At 42.3% G+C, this 15,574-nt stretch overlaps 1 protein-coding gene across 1 annotated transcript in view; it reads right to left on the bottom strand.

The window, feature by feature from the left end:
* Positions 1 to 15,574, bottom strand: part of prom (prominin) — a 330,972-nt gene that overhangs the window by 160,153 nt on the left and 155,245 nt on the right. Inside the window, exon 5 of the mRNA XM_067150593.2 lies at positions 10,613 to 10,708. Within this exon, the coding sequence (XP_067006694.2) occupies positions 10,613 to 10,708 (96 nt within the window). The remainder of the gene's footprint in view (positions 1 to 10,612; positions 10,709 to 15,574) is intronic.

Below are 15,574 nucleotides of genomic sequence, written 5' to 3' on the forward strand. Positions count from 1 at the left end.
GATAACCATCCCTGCAAACCGTTCATCCTCACGAGGCATGCCGTCAAACCACTCGTAGTACTCCGTCCTTCTATCCGGGTCGTCCTCGTTCATAGCATGACCTGTATGGCTGTTGATAACGCTGTCTGTCTATCTTTTTTACAATGTGCTTTACGTCACACCCACACATATAGGTCTTATGCCGACGATGGGGTAGGTGGTGGGGGTGGTGAATATTGTTTTAAGAGGAAGTACGTCTAAGCAACCATCCTCTATATAACACTAATCAGAGAGAAAAAATGGAAGGGATCTGTCACTTCGAAAAATGAAGGTGTTGGTCAAAAGAAGACAAGGGCCACGAGCTCGAAATGAAAGACTCCCTAGGCCTCCAGGGCTCTAATACTGTCGGGGTTAGAAAAGAAGAAGAGTTGTCCAAGGGAGATCGAGTAGGATAGATGAAAATGAGGAGCGTGGCACAAGTGGAAGCAATGCCAGGACTCAGCTAAGGGCCCCGTGGTCGCCAACCCACGCTCCAAAGTTTAGAGCCTCTGGGTCCCCTTCTAGTCACCTTTTACGACAGGCAGGGGATAACGTGGGTGTTATTCTACCGCCCTTACCCACAGGGGGATATGGGATGGGAAATGTCTGTGAGTGGAAAGGAATCAGCCGTGGCCTTAATTAAGGTACAGCCCCAGTATTTGCCTGGTGTGAAAATGGGAAACCACGGAAAACCATCTTCATGGCTGCCGACAGTGGGATTCGAACCTACAATCTCCCAGATGCAAGGTCACAGCTGCGCGCCCCTAACCGCAAGGTCAAATCGCCCGGTGAAGATTCCCTATCAGTTTTCCTAGATTTTACCTAAATAATTTCAAAGAAGTTAAAAAGTTATCGAACATATCCGTTGATGAGTTATTCCAGTCCTTGTTTCCTCTTGCTATGAACGAATAATTGTCCCAATTAGTCGTCCTGAATTCCTACTTTATCTTGATATTATGATCTTTCCTACTTTTAAAAACTCCACTCAAGCTTATTCGCCTACCAATGTCCTTCCACATATCGCTCAAACGAACAGTTGGTTTTATTACACCTAAGTCTTCCCAGCCCAAAGTTTGCAACATTTTCATAATAATACTCTTCTGCCTGAAATCACCCAGAACAAATGGTGCTGCTTTTCTTTGGATCTTTTCCATTTCTCGTACCAAGTAGTACTGATGCGGGTCCCATACACCGGAACCATACTCTAATTGTGGTCTTACCGGAGACTTATACGCCCTTTCCTTCGCATTCTTACTACAAACTCTGTACACTTTAAATGTTTGCCTCGTTTATATCTTGGATGCCAACGGCCGTAGCCGTGTTGAAACACCAGATCCCGTGAGATCTCCGAAGTTAAGCAACATTGGGCGTGGTCAAGATATGGATGGGTTGCCACGCGCTGTTGGTGGAGGGTAAGGGAATGGAGAAGCGGAAAGGAACTGGCCACTCTATCGCACGTAAACTACGGCTCAGCCACACCTCTGCGGAGGTTCGGACCTGCCTTCGGGCAGAATACACCCAATTACAGAATTACCCCCCCCCCCCTTCCTCCTATCTCGGATTAGCTATACAAAAGTTGCAAGTAGGTTCAGTTGAGTTTTAACGTAGAATACGTTTTATCGGAGAACCTGCTTGATCATAAGAGACGGTGAGACACTGAGCTGGGGCTGTACCTTAATTAGGGCCACGGCCGCTTCCTTCCAACTCCTAGGTCTTTCGCGTCCCATCGTCATCGTAAGACCTATCTGTGTCGGTGTGACGTAAAGCCACTAGCAAAAAAAAAAAAAAAAAGAAAAAAGAAAGGAAAGGAAAAAGGGAATCAGCCACCTGGGCGACAGCCTTAAATGCAGATTAGTTGCCAATAAAATGTTAAGGAGCCACAAATGTTATTTTTATTTGTTTAGATGTAGACTGCAGTAAAGGTGCCTCAAAGAAACGGACCATGACTAGGAGCAGCTACAAAGAACCATGTCTATTAACTACCGTATCGCGTGTGTTCAGTTCCTTAGGTCTTTTACCGCATGTAACTCATTACACGAAACAGTTGCTGTCCGGGAGGAAGAACGCACACTCTTGTTTGAACTGTCGCAAAGAAGTTACAGTACAGTTCATGTCTCACTGTACACAATGTGGTTTTGTGTCTGTTGTTGATCTTGTAGTCTGTTTGGAGCAGAATGACAGAAACATGAGAAACGCTGCTACTTGAGCGAGATGTACCACACTAGATGACACAGATCCTATGCCGAGTGTTTGTTCTGGACAGGGCAGCCTGGATACGTCACCTCAATATCTAGCAACACTACGGATGAAGAAAAAATAGGATTGTTTGAATAGCAAGCAATGAATTATAAGTCTCCTAATGGAATTATACCTGATTTTGAGGCGCAAACCAAACGTTACGAGTTTAACTAAAAAAATAAAAATAAATAAAATAATAATAAAAATAGATCCAGACCATGTGACTGCACCTCCTCACTTCTCCAAACTTATTGTATTTCCATACCAAAGTATGAAAACGTAGATTTCGCTTTTAACAACGTTACTTTCTGTTATATATATATAATACATATACAGGCCTAGAGTAAATATATTACGACAAATGTTTTTCTTCTTACAATCATTTCAGAATCAATAAGTGCTTATGTCTTACGGGTTTGATATTGTTTCTGTAGAAAACTCTGCATAGATAATGTGATTATGTTAAAAAGTCATATATTTGACTCTTGCAAGTCAAGCCATTCTTCAGCTCTCCTCTCTGAAACTATTCGCTATTAGCTGCTGCGGATTTGCATACAACTTAGTAATTTAATGTGCTTCTTGTACACCAACATTCATATTGATGTCTGTGAGATTTAGCTCATTTTATTGGGTAAACACAAAGTGTATGACCAGAGATTCTTTCCATGCCGATATAGGACTACGTGCAGTGCCGAATAGATTTTTTTCATCCTTTCAAAATCCGACCACTTGCACCAGGTCTGAACATTTCTATACCCCCAGGCACGATAATAACAACGATCCCCACCCAAAGAAAAGCAATAGTCAAATTCTTGAAGAAACTGTAGAATGTGGTACACCGTACGAGTAATATTTAAAATTACACAAAACCGGAGTATCCATAACCTGATAATTTTTAAATACGAAATAAACTTATCATTCATACAAGTTATCGTCTCACACTGCGAACTCGTCGATGAAATTTTCACAAATAAAACGGTCATCAGTTAGAAAGTCGCCTTAACTAGCGTCAATGAAAACTTCTTTGAATGGTGAGTTCATTTTCATCTTTAAAGGTGCTTGCTATATTATGTTTAGGCGCAGAAGTATTAAAACTTCCACTGGACATTTTATTTAGCTGATAGAAATGTAAAACCGCACAGGTGTAGTGTGGCTCTAGAAATACTTAGCAAATGATTGAGCAAATAATTTCAAAATATAATTATAAGGAACCATATAAATAATATGATATATTGCAAATCCGCAGCCAGTTTCCAGTCATTTGACCGGTTCAGGGATGGAATCAATGAAGCCCCCATCTAGCGGCGAGGATAGGAAATGTGCTGGCTGCCGAAGCCTGTCGCACTCCTCTGGGGCAATGATTAATGACTGACAGATGAAATGAAATTATATTGGAGATAGTTGCTGCAATTAAAGACAAGGAAATCCGGAGTATCCGGAGAAAAACCTGTCCAACTTCCGCTTCGTCCAGCACAAATCTCACATGGAGTGACAGGGATTTGAACCACGGAACCCAGCGGTGAGAGGCCGGCGCGCTGCATCCTGAGACATGGAGGCTCTGAAATGAAATTGCGTATGGCTTTTAGTGCCGGGAGTGTCCGAGGACATGTTCGGCTCGCCAGATGCAGGTCTTTTGATTTGACACCCGTAGGTGACCTGCGCGTCGTGATGAGGATGAAATGATTATGAAGACGACACATACAGCCAGCCCCCATGCCAGCGAAATTAACCAATTAAGGTTAAAATTCCTGACCCTGCCGGGAATCGAACCCGGGACCCCTGTGACCAAAGGCCAGCACGCTAACCATTTAGCCATGGAGCCGGACATGGAGGCTCTAATATGATATCTTCCAAGGCAAAATTTGTCGCCACCTAATGCTTCCGCCCGCAGGCATGTGCCTAGTGGGTCTATACTATAAATCCGCCCCTGAGGCCGATACTCATCCCCAGAGGTCCGTCTCCATAGCTAAATGATTAGCGTGCTGGCCTTTGGTCACAGGGGTCCCGGTTTCGATTCCAGGCAGGATCGGGAATTTTAACCTTAATTGGTCAATTTCGCTGGCACGGGGACTGGGTGTATGTGTCGTCTTCATTATCATTTCATCCTCATCACAACGCGCAGGTCGCCTACGGAAGTCAAATCAAGAGACCTGCATCTGGCGGGCCGAACTTGTCCTCGGACACTCTCGGCACTAAAAGCTATACGCCATTTCATTTCATCCCCAGAGGGAGTTTAAATGGATGTCGTTGGATACTGGATTCTGAAAGAAGTCCTTTAGGAACAACTTCTGATAATACCCTGCGGTTTAAGGCATGCAATACGTCAAAGGAATCCCTTGCCTTTCGTAAGAGGGGACCTTCCAGGAACTCTCAACTCTGGAGCATAGATTGGCAACCACGTAGCTTACACAGGAGTCTGGCATTGCTTACACTTCCTTGTTCCAATACCCTCACATTCATCAATCCTGGTCAACTCTAGTTCTCTCCCGACACCAACGATAGTAGGTTTGCGAGGTCTAGACAAGCTTATATTTTCGCATTTTTTGGTGGTCTTTCATTTTCTTTTCCCCATAACATAATTCTTCGCAGGGCCAGGCCACTTCATTTTTTTCCTGATTACAGTTAAAGAGGCGAAAAGTATTTTATTGTACTCCCCTAACAATAATTACCAGCATAATCAAAATTCTAACTCTCCGACGTTTCTCCGCAATTGACGTTGCCTTAAACAAATGCTATTATTATTATTATTATTATTATTATTATTATTATTATTATTATTATTATTATTATTATTATTATTATTATTATTATTACTATTATTATTATTAGCATTAGTAGTAGTAGTAGTAGCGAATTATCCCAATATTGGAAGACGTTAAGCAAATAATTCCATCAATTCTTTTGTTTTTTCAGTACGTTTACATTCTTTCCGAGAAGGCTTGTTTACGTTCTGTCGACCACTTTGTTCGGTGCTATTTTTGTTGTGGTTGCTCTGATGCAGCTTTCCGATCGTTTACTTTGTGCCTAAAGTATTATTATTATTATTATTATTATTATTATTATTATTATTATAATTTCGTGTGGCTATTTCTAGCCGAGTGCAGCCCTTGTAAGGCAGACCCTCCGATGAGGGTGGGCGGCATCTGCCATTATAGGTAACTGCGTGTTATTGTGGTGGAGGATAGTGTTATGTGTGGTGTGTGAGTTGCAGGGATGTTGGAGACAGCACGAACACCCAGCCCCCGGGCCATTGAAATTAACCAATGTAGGTTAAAATCCCCGACCCGGCCGGGAATCGAACCCGGGACCCTCTGAACCGAAGGCCAGTACGCTGACCATTCAGCCAACGAGTCGGACATTATTATTATTATTATTATTATTATTATTATTATTATTATTATTATTATTATTATTATTATTATTATTATTATTATTATTGTACCAGGCGGTACACCTCCGCGCCGCTAATTCAAACTTTGCGCCAGTTGAAACTCCTCTACTGGAGGAAGCCTGAACTCTAACAACCATGTTAATTCTAAAGGTTATCAGAAGATGTCGCTATCTGTAAATTTTGAAGAGTTCTGAACTGTGTCTTTTTCGATTTATTTTTGTTTCCTCTGTAGTGAGAAGTGTGAACATTCTCTTCTAGATGGCACTACTGAAGAAATACAACGGTGCACCCTAGTGCGAAGTGAAAGAACTTTTTTTTGAAGAATTTTAGTATGCATAAGTTTGTTCTTTGTTAAATTTCTTTCAGTCATTGTTTAGGTTGGCTGTATAACCCTTCTCTTTCCGCCAGTTTTGAATTCGACCAATGAGTAATTTTTTAAATTAATTTTCCACCAATCCTAGATGTCTTCTTCAGTTTTGACTTGTAATGTTTTGGCCGTCCAATAAAATGCTTGTGGGCGGGTGTTATAATTAATGAAAGGTCTCGAATGTTCCGCGAGGGTATATAAACTGCTGATTTTCGGGTCTCTGCACCACTTCAGTAACATCTATCATTGTGTAAATTACGTAGCAGGGGGCGGGAAGCGCCTCTTTCGTCGGGAAGCGGTTCATCAATAAGGTAATGGCCTTTTAATAACTTCTTTTCTTGCTAGCTCAGCAGTTTAACTCTCGGGGCAGGTTCGATACCTTTTATCATGTAACTTTCCTCTAAAATGTAATAGACTCTTGGTATAAATTCTATCTCTTTAAACTACAAATTGGGATAGAGAGTGCCTAACCCTCTTGAGCTCCCTTTCATATTGTTTTTGAGGTGATTACGTTTTCTTAACCATTTTTCTTCGTTTCGTAATGTAATAAGTTTTCCTATCGTGTCACCTCTTTAGTATGGGATTAGCCCTTGCATATGCGGCCTAGTGCCAAATAGGTTTTAAATAAAGTGTATTAGGAGTGCAAGGACGCCTCCTCTCAAGTTGGTATTTTGGAGGCCATGTAATTGTCCTGTTTCTTTATTGAGTAGGCCTCAGTAAGTTGGGTATTTCTACCCCTGTTTTCATGTGCTTGGAGGTCAGCTTGAAGGTGGAGTTTGGTGTGGCCTTTGATAGGCTTGAACTTTAAGAGCGGGTTGCTCTTTCTTAAAATTTTGATTTCTGTGTGCCTCGAGCAGGCTTTACTGAGTAATAGGGAGCAAGAGCTCCTGGGCATGATTGGGGTTTTCTGCCCCTTTGTCAAACCTGGTATCTGGCTAAAGTTGGGCTAATTGCTCAAGAATTATGTGTCTGGCTCTCGGAACCCAAATCCTGTAACACTGTAATTGTACATTCTCGATTTGTTGCTAGGCTACTGAGTATCTGTTATATTTGTTATTTCTTGATCTTAAAAAGAAAATATAACCTTGTTAAATTTTAAATTAACTTTAATTTCGTATATTGAGACCTATTCATCCCAGCACCTTCTTTCACCTCCGCTAATCCACCAAACAACGGTAACAATTATTATTATTATTATTATTATTATTATTATTATTATTATTATTATTATTATTATTATTATTATTATTATTATTATTATTATTATTATTATTATTATTATTATTATTTTAGCGCGCCTCTTCCTGGTCAAGCAGAAAATTGTGTTATTCGAATGAACGGAGATACGCCGGCCCTGTGGTGTAAATGTAGCGTGCCTGCCTCTTACGTGGAGGCCCCGGGTTCGATTCCCGACCAGGTTAGGGATTCTTACCTGGATCTGAGGGCTGGTGCGAGGTCCACTCAGCCCACCTGATTACAATTAAGGAACTATCTGATGGTGATATAGCGGTCTCTGTTTTCAGAGCCAAGAATAACGGCCGTGAGGATTCGTCGTGCTGACAATACGACACCTCGTAATCTGCAGGCCTTCGGGCTGAGCAGCGATCGCTTCGTAGGCCATGCGCCTTCCCGGCTCTTGCGCGATGGGGTTTGGTTAGGACTGGACTGAGATGCTTCATTGGTCGGAAATCAGAGATTTAAATCCTGGTTATGATAGCGGCAATTTTCAGTATCGTTTTCACAGTGACTTTTTAAACTGGCTCAGGGTAATATTGAGATTAATATTCACTATCTAGATGCACTATCACAACCTTACTAACTCTACCGAGCAAGTGGCTGTGCGGTCTGAGTCACGTAGCTAACAGCTTGCATTCGGGATATAGTGAGTTTGAACCCACTGCCGGCAGCCCTGAAGATGGTTTTCCGTGGTTTCCGATTTCCAAACCAGAAAATGCTGGGACGGCCACGGCCGCTTCCTTCCCACTCCTAGCCCTTACCTATCTCATCGTCGCCATAACACCTACCTGAGTGGGTGCGACGTAAAACAGAGAAAGAAACTGAGTGACTCTGTGGGATTGAAATGGTCGAACTACTGTAAACCTCTGGCGACACAGTTCAGTAGTAAGTTGATTTCTCACACTCTGCCATCCTCGAAGTGGTTTCTCGTTTTGTACCCCGCCCACCATTATTACTAAACCAATGACAATGAATTGAAGAACACCTACTAAACATCGTCCAATCCAAATGACATTTTACAACACAAACAGCTTATGAGTAGATGGCGCTCTAATTGCACGTGGAAGGGCACTACTCGCCTGCACCAGTCTGCAACCATTAGACCACGTGTCTTACCGCAGGTCGTTGGGCAATACAACACGTGTAGTTGGATGCCCCATTCCTTTGCTTGTGTATCACAGAGTGCGACTGCAATTGAATTGAAGATTAAGTGACTTCGAGCCTGGCCGTATAGCAAGAACTCTGAGAGGTTGGCTGGACGTTCCGCAGAATTGAGACAGAGGGTTCCTACTGTTGCTAAGATGAACGTCTGTACAGAAGGATCGTTCGGACCGCCTTGACTGACGGAACACCAACCGCATGTGCAACCAGAGCCACTGTGGCCCCACATGTGTCTTCAGAAACAATAGGCAATTGATTATTGGAATTAAGTTTATGTTCTCGTGTTCCTCTGGCTTGTTTACGCATCATACCTGCTCATCGTCGTGAACGACTCCTGAGGTGTCGGGAGATGGTGTGCGCTGGAGAAGCTAATAGAGAACAGTGGTGTTCAGTGATGAGAGTCTTTTCTCATTGGACAAAGTAAGGGCCATGTTCACATTCATAGGTGTTCGGGGGAGTGAAACAATCCACCATGTATTCGCACTCGCCCTACCGGGCACACACCTTGAATTATGATACAGGGGCCATGGCTACACATCCCGATTGCCTTCGGTATTCATTCAGGGCAGCATGACGGGTGCGTCGTACATCCGTCCTCCTGTCCTCCGAGCACGTCTCGCGACACTGCAGGAATCAGTCTTCCAGCAAGATTACGCGCTTCCACATGTTTCTACATCGTTGACGCATGTTACCCTAGCTTTCCAGATCTCAACCTCATCTAGCATTTATGGGACATGAAAGGACGGTGTTCGATGTCCATTCCAGCCTCGGCAACGACCATCGGCCAGCTACGTCAAGAAGAACAGCGAGTGCGAGATGCCGTACTCCAGAGTTTGTACGGCGGGTTATACGCCGGAATAGCTGCCTGTGTGGCCATAGGGGTGCTTCCACTCCTTATTAATGTGTCTGCTCTATGTGTTGCATTTAATGTTCTGGATTGTCACGAACTTAATGTTTTGATCAGTCACACACACCACCTCCTACTACTTGTGTACCAACTTTGGGACATTACTATGCATGAATGCATTTCCATCAGTGTATTACCCGGCAGAGGTAGTCGGATTTTTGAAGAGCGGAAATAAGTCCATTCGACACTCCAAGTCGTACGATGTCGGCATGTAAAAGATCTCTGGTGACACATTCGGTATTTACCCGACAAAACTAATTAAATCTCAGCCATACGCGCCCAAGAGAGTTTTGGTTTACTGGGTCTGCCATCTAGTAGGCCTAGAATAAAACAGAACGTCGAAACTGACGAGTAGACAGCCAGATGGCGTCAAATTGAAATGTCTGCACACGGTAGCCGAGGCCATACGTCGCATCAATTCAGACAGGTCTTATGGCGACGATGGGCTAGGACAGGGAAGGAAGCGATTGTGGCCTTTGGCTTCACGTTTCGGGTCACGTAGCTGTGAGCTTGCATTTGGGAGATGGCGGATTCCAACCCCACCATCGGCAGCCCTGAAGATGGTTTTCCATTTTCGCGCCAGGCAAATACTGAGACTCTTCTTTAATTAAAGTCACGGCCGCTACCTTCTTAATCCCACCCCTTTCCCGTCCTTGCATCGCCGAAAACCTTCAATGTCTCAGTGCGACGTTAATCACTATCATGATCGTTTCTTTCTTTCTTAATCTGTTTACCCTCCAGGGTTGGTTTTCCCTTCGGACTCAGCGAATGATCGCACCTCTACCGCCTCAAGGGCAGTGTGAGACTTGAGGTCGGGGGGATAAAACTGGGGAGGAGGACCAGTACCTCGCCCAGACGACCTCACCTGCTATGCTGAACAGGGGCCTTGTGCGGGATGGTAAGATTGGAAGGGGTAGGCAAGGAAGAGGGAAGGAAGCGGCCGTGGCCATAAGTTCGGTGCCATCCCGGCATTTGCCTGGAGGGGAAGGGGAAACCACGAAAAACTACTTCGAGGATGGCTGAGGGGGGAATCGAACGCCCCTCTACTCAGTTGACATCCCGAGGCTGAGTGGACCCCGTTCCAGTCCTCGTACCGCTTTTCAAGTTTAGTGGCGGAGCCGGGAATCGAACCCGGACCTCCGGGGGTGGCACCTAATCATGCTAACCACTACAACACACAGGTGTTCCACTATAATAATAATAATAATAATAATAATAATAATAATAATAATAATAATAATAATAGTAGGACTAATGATAATTATTATTTATACATGTATTATAAATAACTCACAAGCCGTGACGTCGACCAATGCGTCCAGAGCCACATCAACACCAGTCTCCGCCTCCAGCTCTCTTTGAATCGGACGTCCAAGCAGGTTCTCAATATCTGAAACACCAAATGTGAGGTAAACTATTGTTCCATTAATGACTAACTGGGGAAGTGCATGAAACACTTCTTCCAATGTTTCGCTAATTATAGTATTGAAAAGAAATGCATATTCTATCACAGTTAATTAAGGGCGAGAGCAAACATGCAAACGAAACTGATTTCTCTTGGAAGAGAGATCCTCTATTCTTGCGTGAAATGAAAATGAAATGTGTAAGTCGTTATCATTTCTGTGGTATTCTAGGCTTTCAGGCCTGCTTCTTCATCAGTCTCGTGAACTTAACATGTATGTAATTCGTCTTATAATGTGCTAATGCTTCTCTACTGTACCACTATTTACGAGTGGTGGAGTGGCTATCTTCATTCTAAATTGCCTTTTGTTACTGGATACCAAATAATCTGGTAAGGCCGGTCAACTTTGTGTAAGACAATCTTAAGACTTTAGCATTCACGTTAGAACAGAGTATTGAACTCGGAGGGTCGTAGTAAGTTCTATATTTATCTACCTTCTAGATCAGGGTCTCTCAAACGCCCAAAATCTCACGCGTGGAAACAGAGGCGCAGAGTTCCTGTACACAATGCATCGGTCCCGCTCGGCTCGACTCGGACCAACGGTTCGTCTTTGGGCTACTCGGCTAAGCTCGGCTCAACTCAGCTCAACTCGGCTCGGATTTGGAGCGCTACGGAGCAGGTGAGGAAGAGGGAGACAGGCGTGGGGAAAGAGAGAGAGACAGCCCTATTGCTCCAAATCGAGGAGTGGGGGGGGGGTCTGCACTCTGGTCAACCAAGCGAAGTCGTCTTTTGCACCGTGCACAGTGCATGCACATGGGGCATGCACCCTGAGAGGCCCTATTCTGGATCCATAAAGGGCCAGTAATTTTGATGTGCTCTTAACGTTTCTTGGAAACACAACTGGCATTGTAGCGTTACGAAGTGAATCTAGAGTAATATATAAACGTGCAGAGTTGTTGCGTTAAGCAAGTAGAATAACATCTCAGCAATGTATTACTCTCTAGGGCTTACACATCGTACCTTAAAATAACACGAAATTTATAAAATAAGAAGTGTTACTACTTTTATGTAAAAATGTTTATAGAATAAGCGTATCTTGTATTGTCATGATGCATATGATATTGGGTACATATTCAACTGCTTAAGCGCACTTGTGAGCACATTTATCTAATCATGGAAATTAGGCCCTTTCTCCAATGTATTCGTGGAGTGAGCATGCCAGGATACTTACCGAATGTCACCGTACCCACAAACTAAGCTTCATTCTTGAGATTCATTAAGAAAATATTATGAGAAGCATTCTCATACAGTAAAACATGTGCATCACATAACCTATATTAGAAGGAAACCTGTAAATACAGAAATATTATCATAACGAAGTGATTTTGTACATGCAAGCACAGAAATGGTGTCTCGACGTAAACAATCAACTCTGCCCCACTCCAGTACCGAAAAGGAGGAGAGGGAGTGAAGGGGTGGTGTCGAAGGCACAGTGTGTGTGTGTATTACTATACATCCACCACTGTGCCCATTTCAATCACAACAGTCTTGTAGCGGGCTGTCTACCTGCAGCAATGAGTTAAACGTGGAGGTGGGGGTATACTATGATTTGTTTATACCAGGACACCATTTCTGTGCTCGCGTGTACATACAATTATCTGGTATAAGTCAGAAACCTACGCAACGCGGAAACGGAGCGGGTTTTGAAGACGGATATTTAGTTTTATTCTGATGGTATTTAGCACATTTTATTACAGTTTATAATGAACTAAAACGCGAAAACGGAGTACTGTGAAACACATATTCTGTATTCTGGTATTCATTACTGATCATTAAATGATTTACTTCTCATTTCAGTACAATATTGCGTAATTTTATTACAATTTAATTATGTGATTTGTGCTAATGCAGTTGTCATATAACCTATTGCTACCTTCCGATTGATGATAACGTCTATATGAAAATAAAGCACCGCACGAATTTTTAAATAAAATTACATTTAAAATTTCGTTAGGAAAAACTGGAATTTCTGTTTGTCAAAATTAATGTTAAATTAGAAACTGTCATGAATATTGAATTTTCACGACCGCATTGTAATCGAAACCGACTTTCAACCTATTAGGTCGTGTTACGTACCTTTAGTACGTGTTGAAGCGATGTCAAGTACAGAACAAAAATGGCTAACCAGACACCAGTGGGATCCGAACCCACAACCTCCCGATTTCGCGTCGGTTGCTCTGTACTTAACATCCCTTCAACACGTACTAAAGGTACGTAACACGACCTAATAGGTTGAAAGTCGGTTTCGAGAAACTGTCATGTTACTCAGTTTTACACTAATTGAGCTAGGTTGCATCCGGGAGACAGTAGGTTCGAATCCCACTATCGGCAGCCCTGAAAATGGTTTTCCGTGGTTTCCCATTTTCACACCAGGCAAATGCTGGGGCTGTACCTTAATTAAGGCCACGGCCGCTTCCTTTCAGCTCCTAAGCCTTTCCTGTCCCATCGTCGCCATAAGACCTATCTGTGTCGATGCAACGTAAAGCCCATAGCAAAAAAAAAAGGAAAAAAAAGAAGAAAAAAATTGAGCTAGGAGTTGCAGCTACGATGTGATTTCATTCTGTGTTTTCGTTTGCTCTTTTGTAAAAATGTCTTTAAAATGTACCTACAAAATTCTTTCCTTGAAAGAGAAAATGAAAGTGATACAGGAACCCAAGAAAGAAAGGTCAGCGATCCATAAGAAGAAAAAAGGTCGAGACAGAACATTTTAAAAGGGACCATCATGTTCCGGGATAGACAGATTTTACTGCACAGTATAGAAATGTGAATAATTCCGACACTAAAAGGAGCAAAAGTGAAAATTCTATGGTTGAATATGTTTTAGTTAGGGCATCTATTGTACCAGGATATGTACTTGCAAGGGTAGATCTAACAGTCTGTGCAGAAATGTCGTAATTTATGAAATACACCGTAGGCTGGACCTCGAAGATCATCGTCCTTGCAGAAATGTCATGAGTCAGAGACTGATGTCCTTTCTGCATGGATCTATTTGAGTTATCGACAGTATGATAGTTTTGTGGCGCGCTTAAATTCAAGAATATTAACACTTGCGTTATTGTCAATTGTTGTTTGCTGAAGTTTAAACAGTTACCAGCATGTCTCAAAGCATGACGAGTTCTCGTAGTTAACATAAAGGGGAAAATAGGAGAACAAATACGGAAAATTATAGAAGGAATGTTATACGTAATTCCAAAGTTAAAGGTTTGGAACACAAGAAATGGTGAGGAGAAACTGTTTCTTCGCGGAAAACTGGTGAAGATTGTGATGCTGGGTGCAGAAAATTATGAAGTTCTAGTTTTGAAAATAATGTTATCCTAGCTGTTATTGACACGATGCAAAACTACAGTTTGTTATGTTATGATTTTCTTATTAACATATTTGATATCTTTAACGGTATAAATATTTCAATGAATATTTTTGTTTATTAAGCCTGTATATTACCATGGAAGCACAAATTGTCACATTATACAATGAAGTGTCTTCAAATAAATTTCTGTTCGCCCATTTATACTACATCTCGACTGTCATTAAAAACGTTGTTTTCCATATTTTAATTTTCTTAAAATCAGTGGAATATTAATTTTTCTCCTACTGTCATTGAGGGTCACCATTTTCATTTTAAGGAGCCGAAAATCTGCTCAAAAGTTCTTTATGACCAATGACATACTGTACATTGATAGGCCTTCGGAGTGCAGGTACGGCGAGTAAGTAAAGTACATCTTATATCGAGGTAGAGCAAGGTTGGAAACCAAAACTTCGAGAATGTGCTTGCTAACTACAAGATAACACATAGGTTAACGAGCGCGTTGCGGTTAGCGTCGCGTAGCTGTGAGCTTGCATTCGGGGGATAATGGGTTCGAACCACACTGTAGGCAGCCCTGAAGATGGTTTCCCGTGGTTTCCCATTTTCACACCAGGCAAATGATGAGGCTGATCCTTAATTAAGGCCACGACCGCTTCCTTTCCACTCCTCGCCTTTTCCTATCCCATCGACACCATAATATGTATCTGTGTCGGTGCGACGTAAAGCGAATTGTAAAATAAAAAAATAAAATATACGTTGGTTATTTTATATTTCTATACTTAAGTACAAACAAATCCCATGGCGGTACATCCCTGATGGGGCTTGGACTACGAATCAATTGTTGCTCACTTCGAAGGCCTTCTGATTACAAGGTGACACGTGGTCATCACGCCGAATCCTCTCAGTCATTAGACATCCAACCAGCCTTCTATCCAGGTGAAAATCCCTGGCCTATGCGGATTTGAACCTGGGGCTTCCCGGTGAGCGTCAGGCTCGCTACTCCTAGATCGTGGCCCTAGCTCCGTATTTAAATTAACACAAAAATTAGCATCAATTAAAAACAACACATTTTAGATGAATGGTATTTTCAAACATCTTAAACACAATTATTGCTTGTTAACCCTTCCGCGTTGTTGGAGAACAGAATATGTCATCGTAATAACACCCCAGAGCACATTTATACATCTCTACAATCTTTGTATGCTTTAGGGAGTCTGCGAGATAATACGACTCTTCATTTACATAGCAGACCAATAAATTTCCACGTGTTATATTATGACGTTTTATAAAATAAAATATTTTATGATGGTTTCAGAAATCATTTGGTATTCAAGTGCAGTCGCAGTGGTGTGCTTTCATCTTCAAGTCATAACATCGCGTGGGGGAATAGAGAACGAAGTTTAATGGAACTGTAGTCAGAGGTAAAGTTTGAACCTATACAATAAAGGGACGAGCGCGAATGAATAAATAATGTGCATTATTCAACGGAT

This window comes from Anabrus simplex, chromosome 1 (genome assembly GCF_040414725.1).
Source record: "Anabrus simplex isolate iqAnaSimp1 chromosome 1, ASM4041472v1, whole genome shotgun sequence".
Lineage (NCBI taxonomy): Eukaryota > Metazoa > Arthropoda > Insecta > Orthoptera > Tettigoniidae > Anabrus > Anabrus simplex.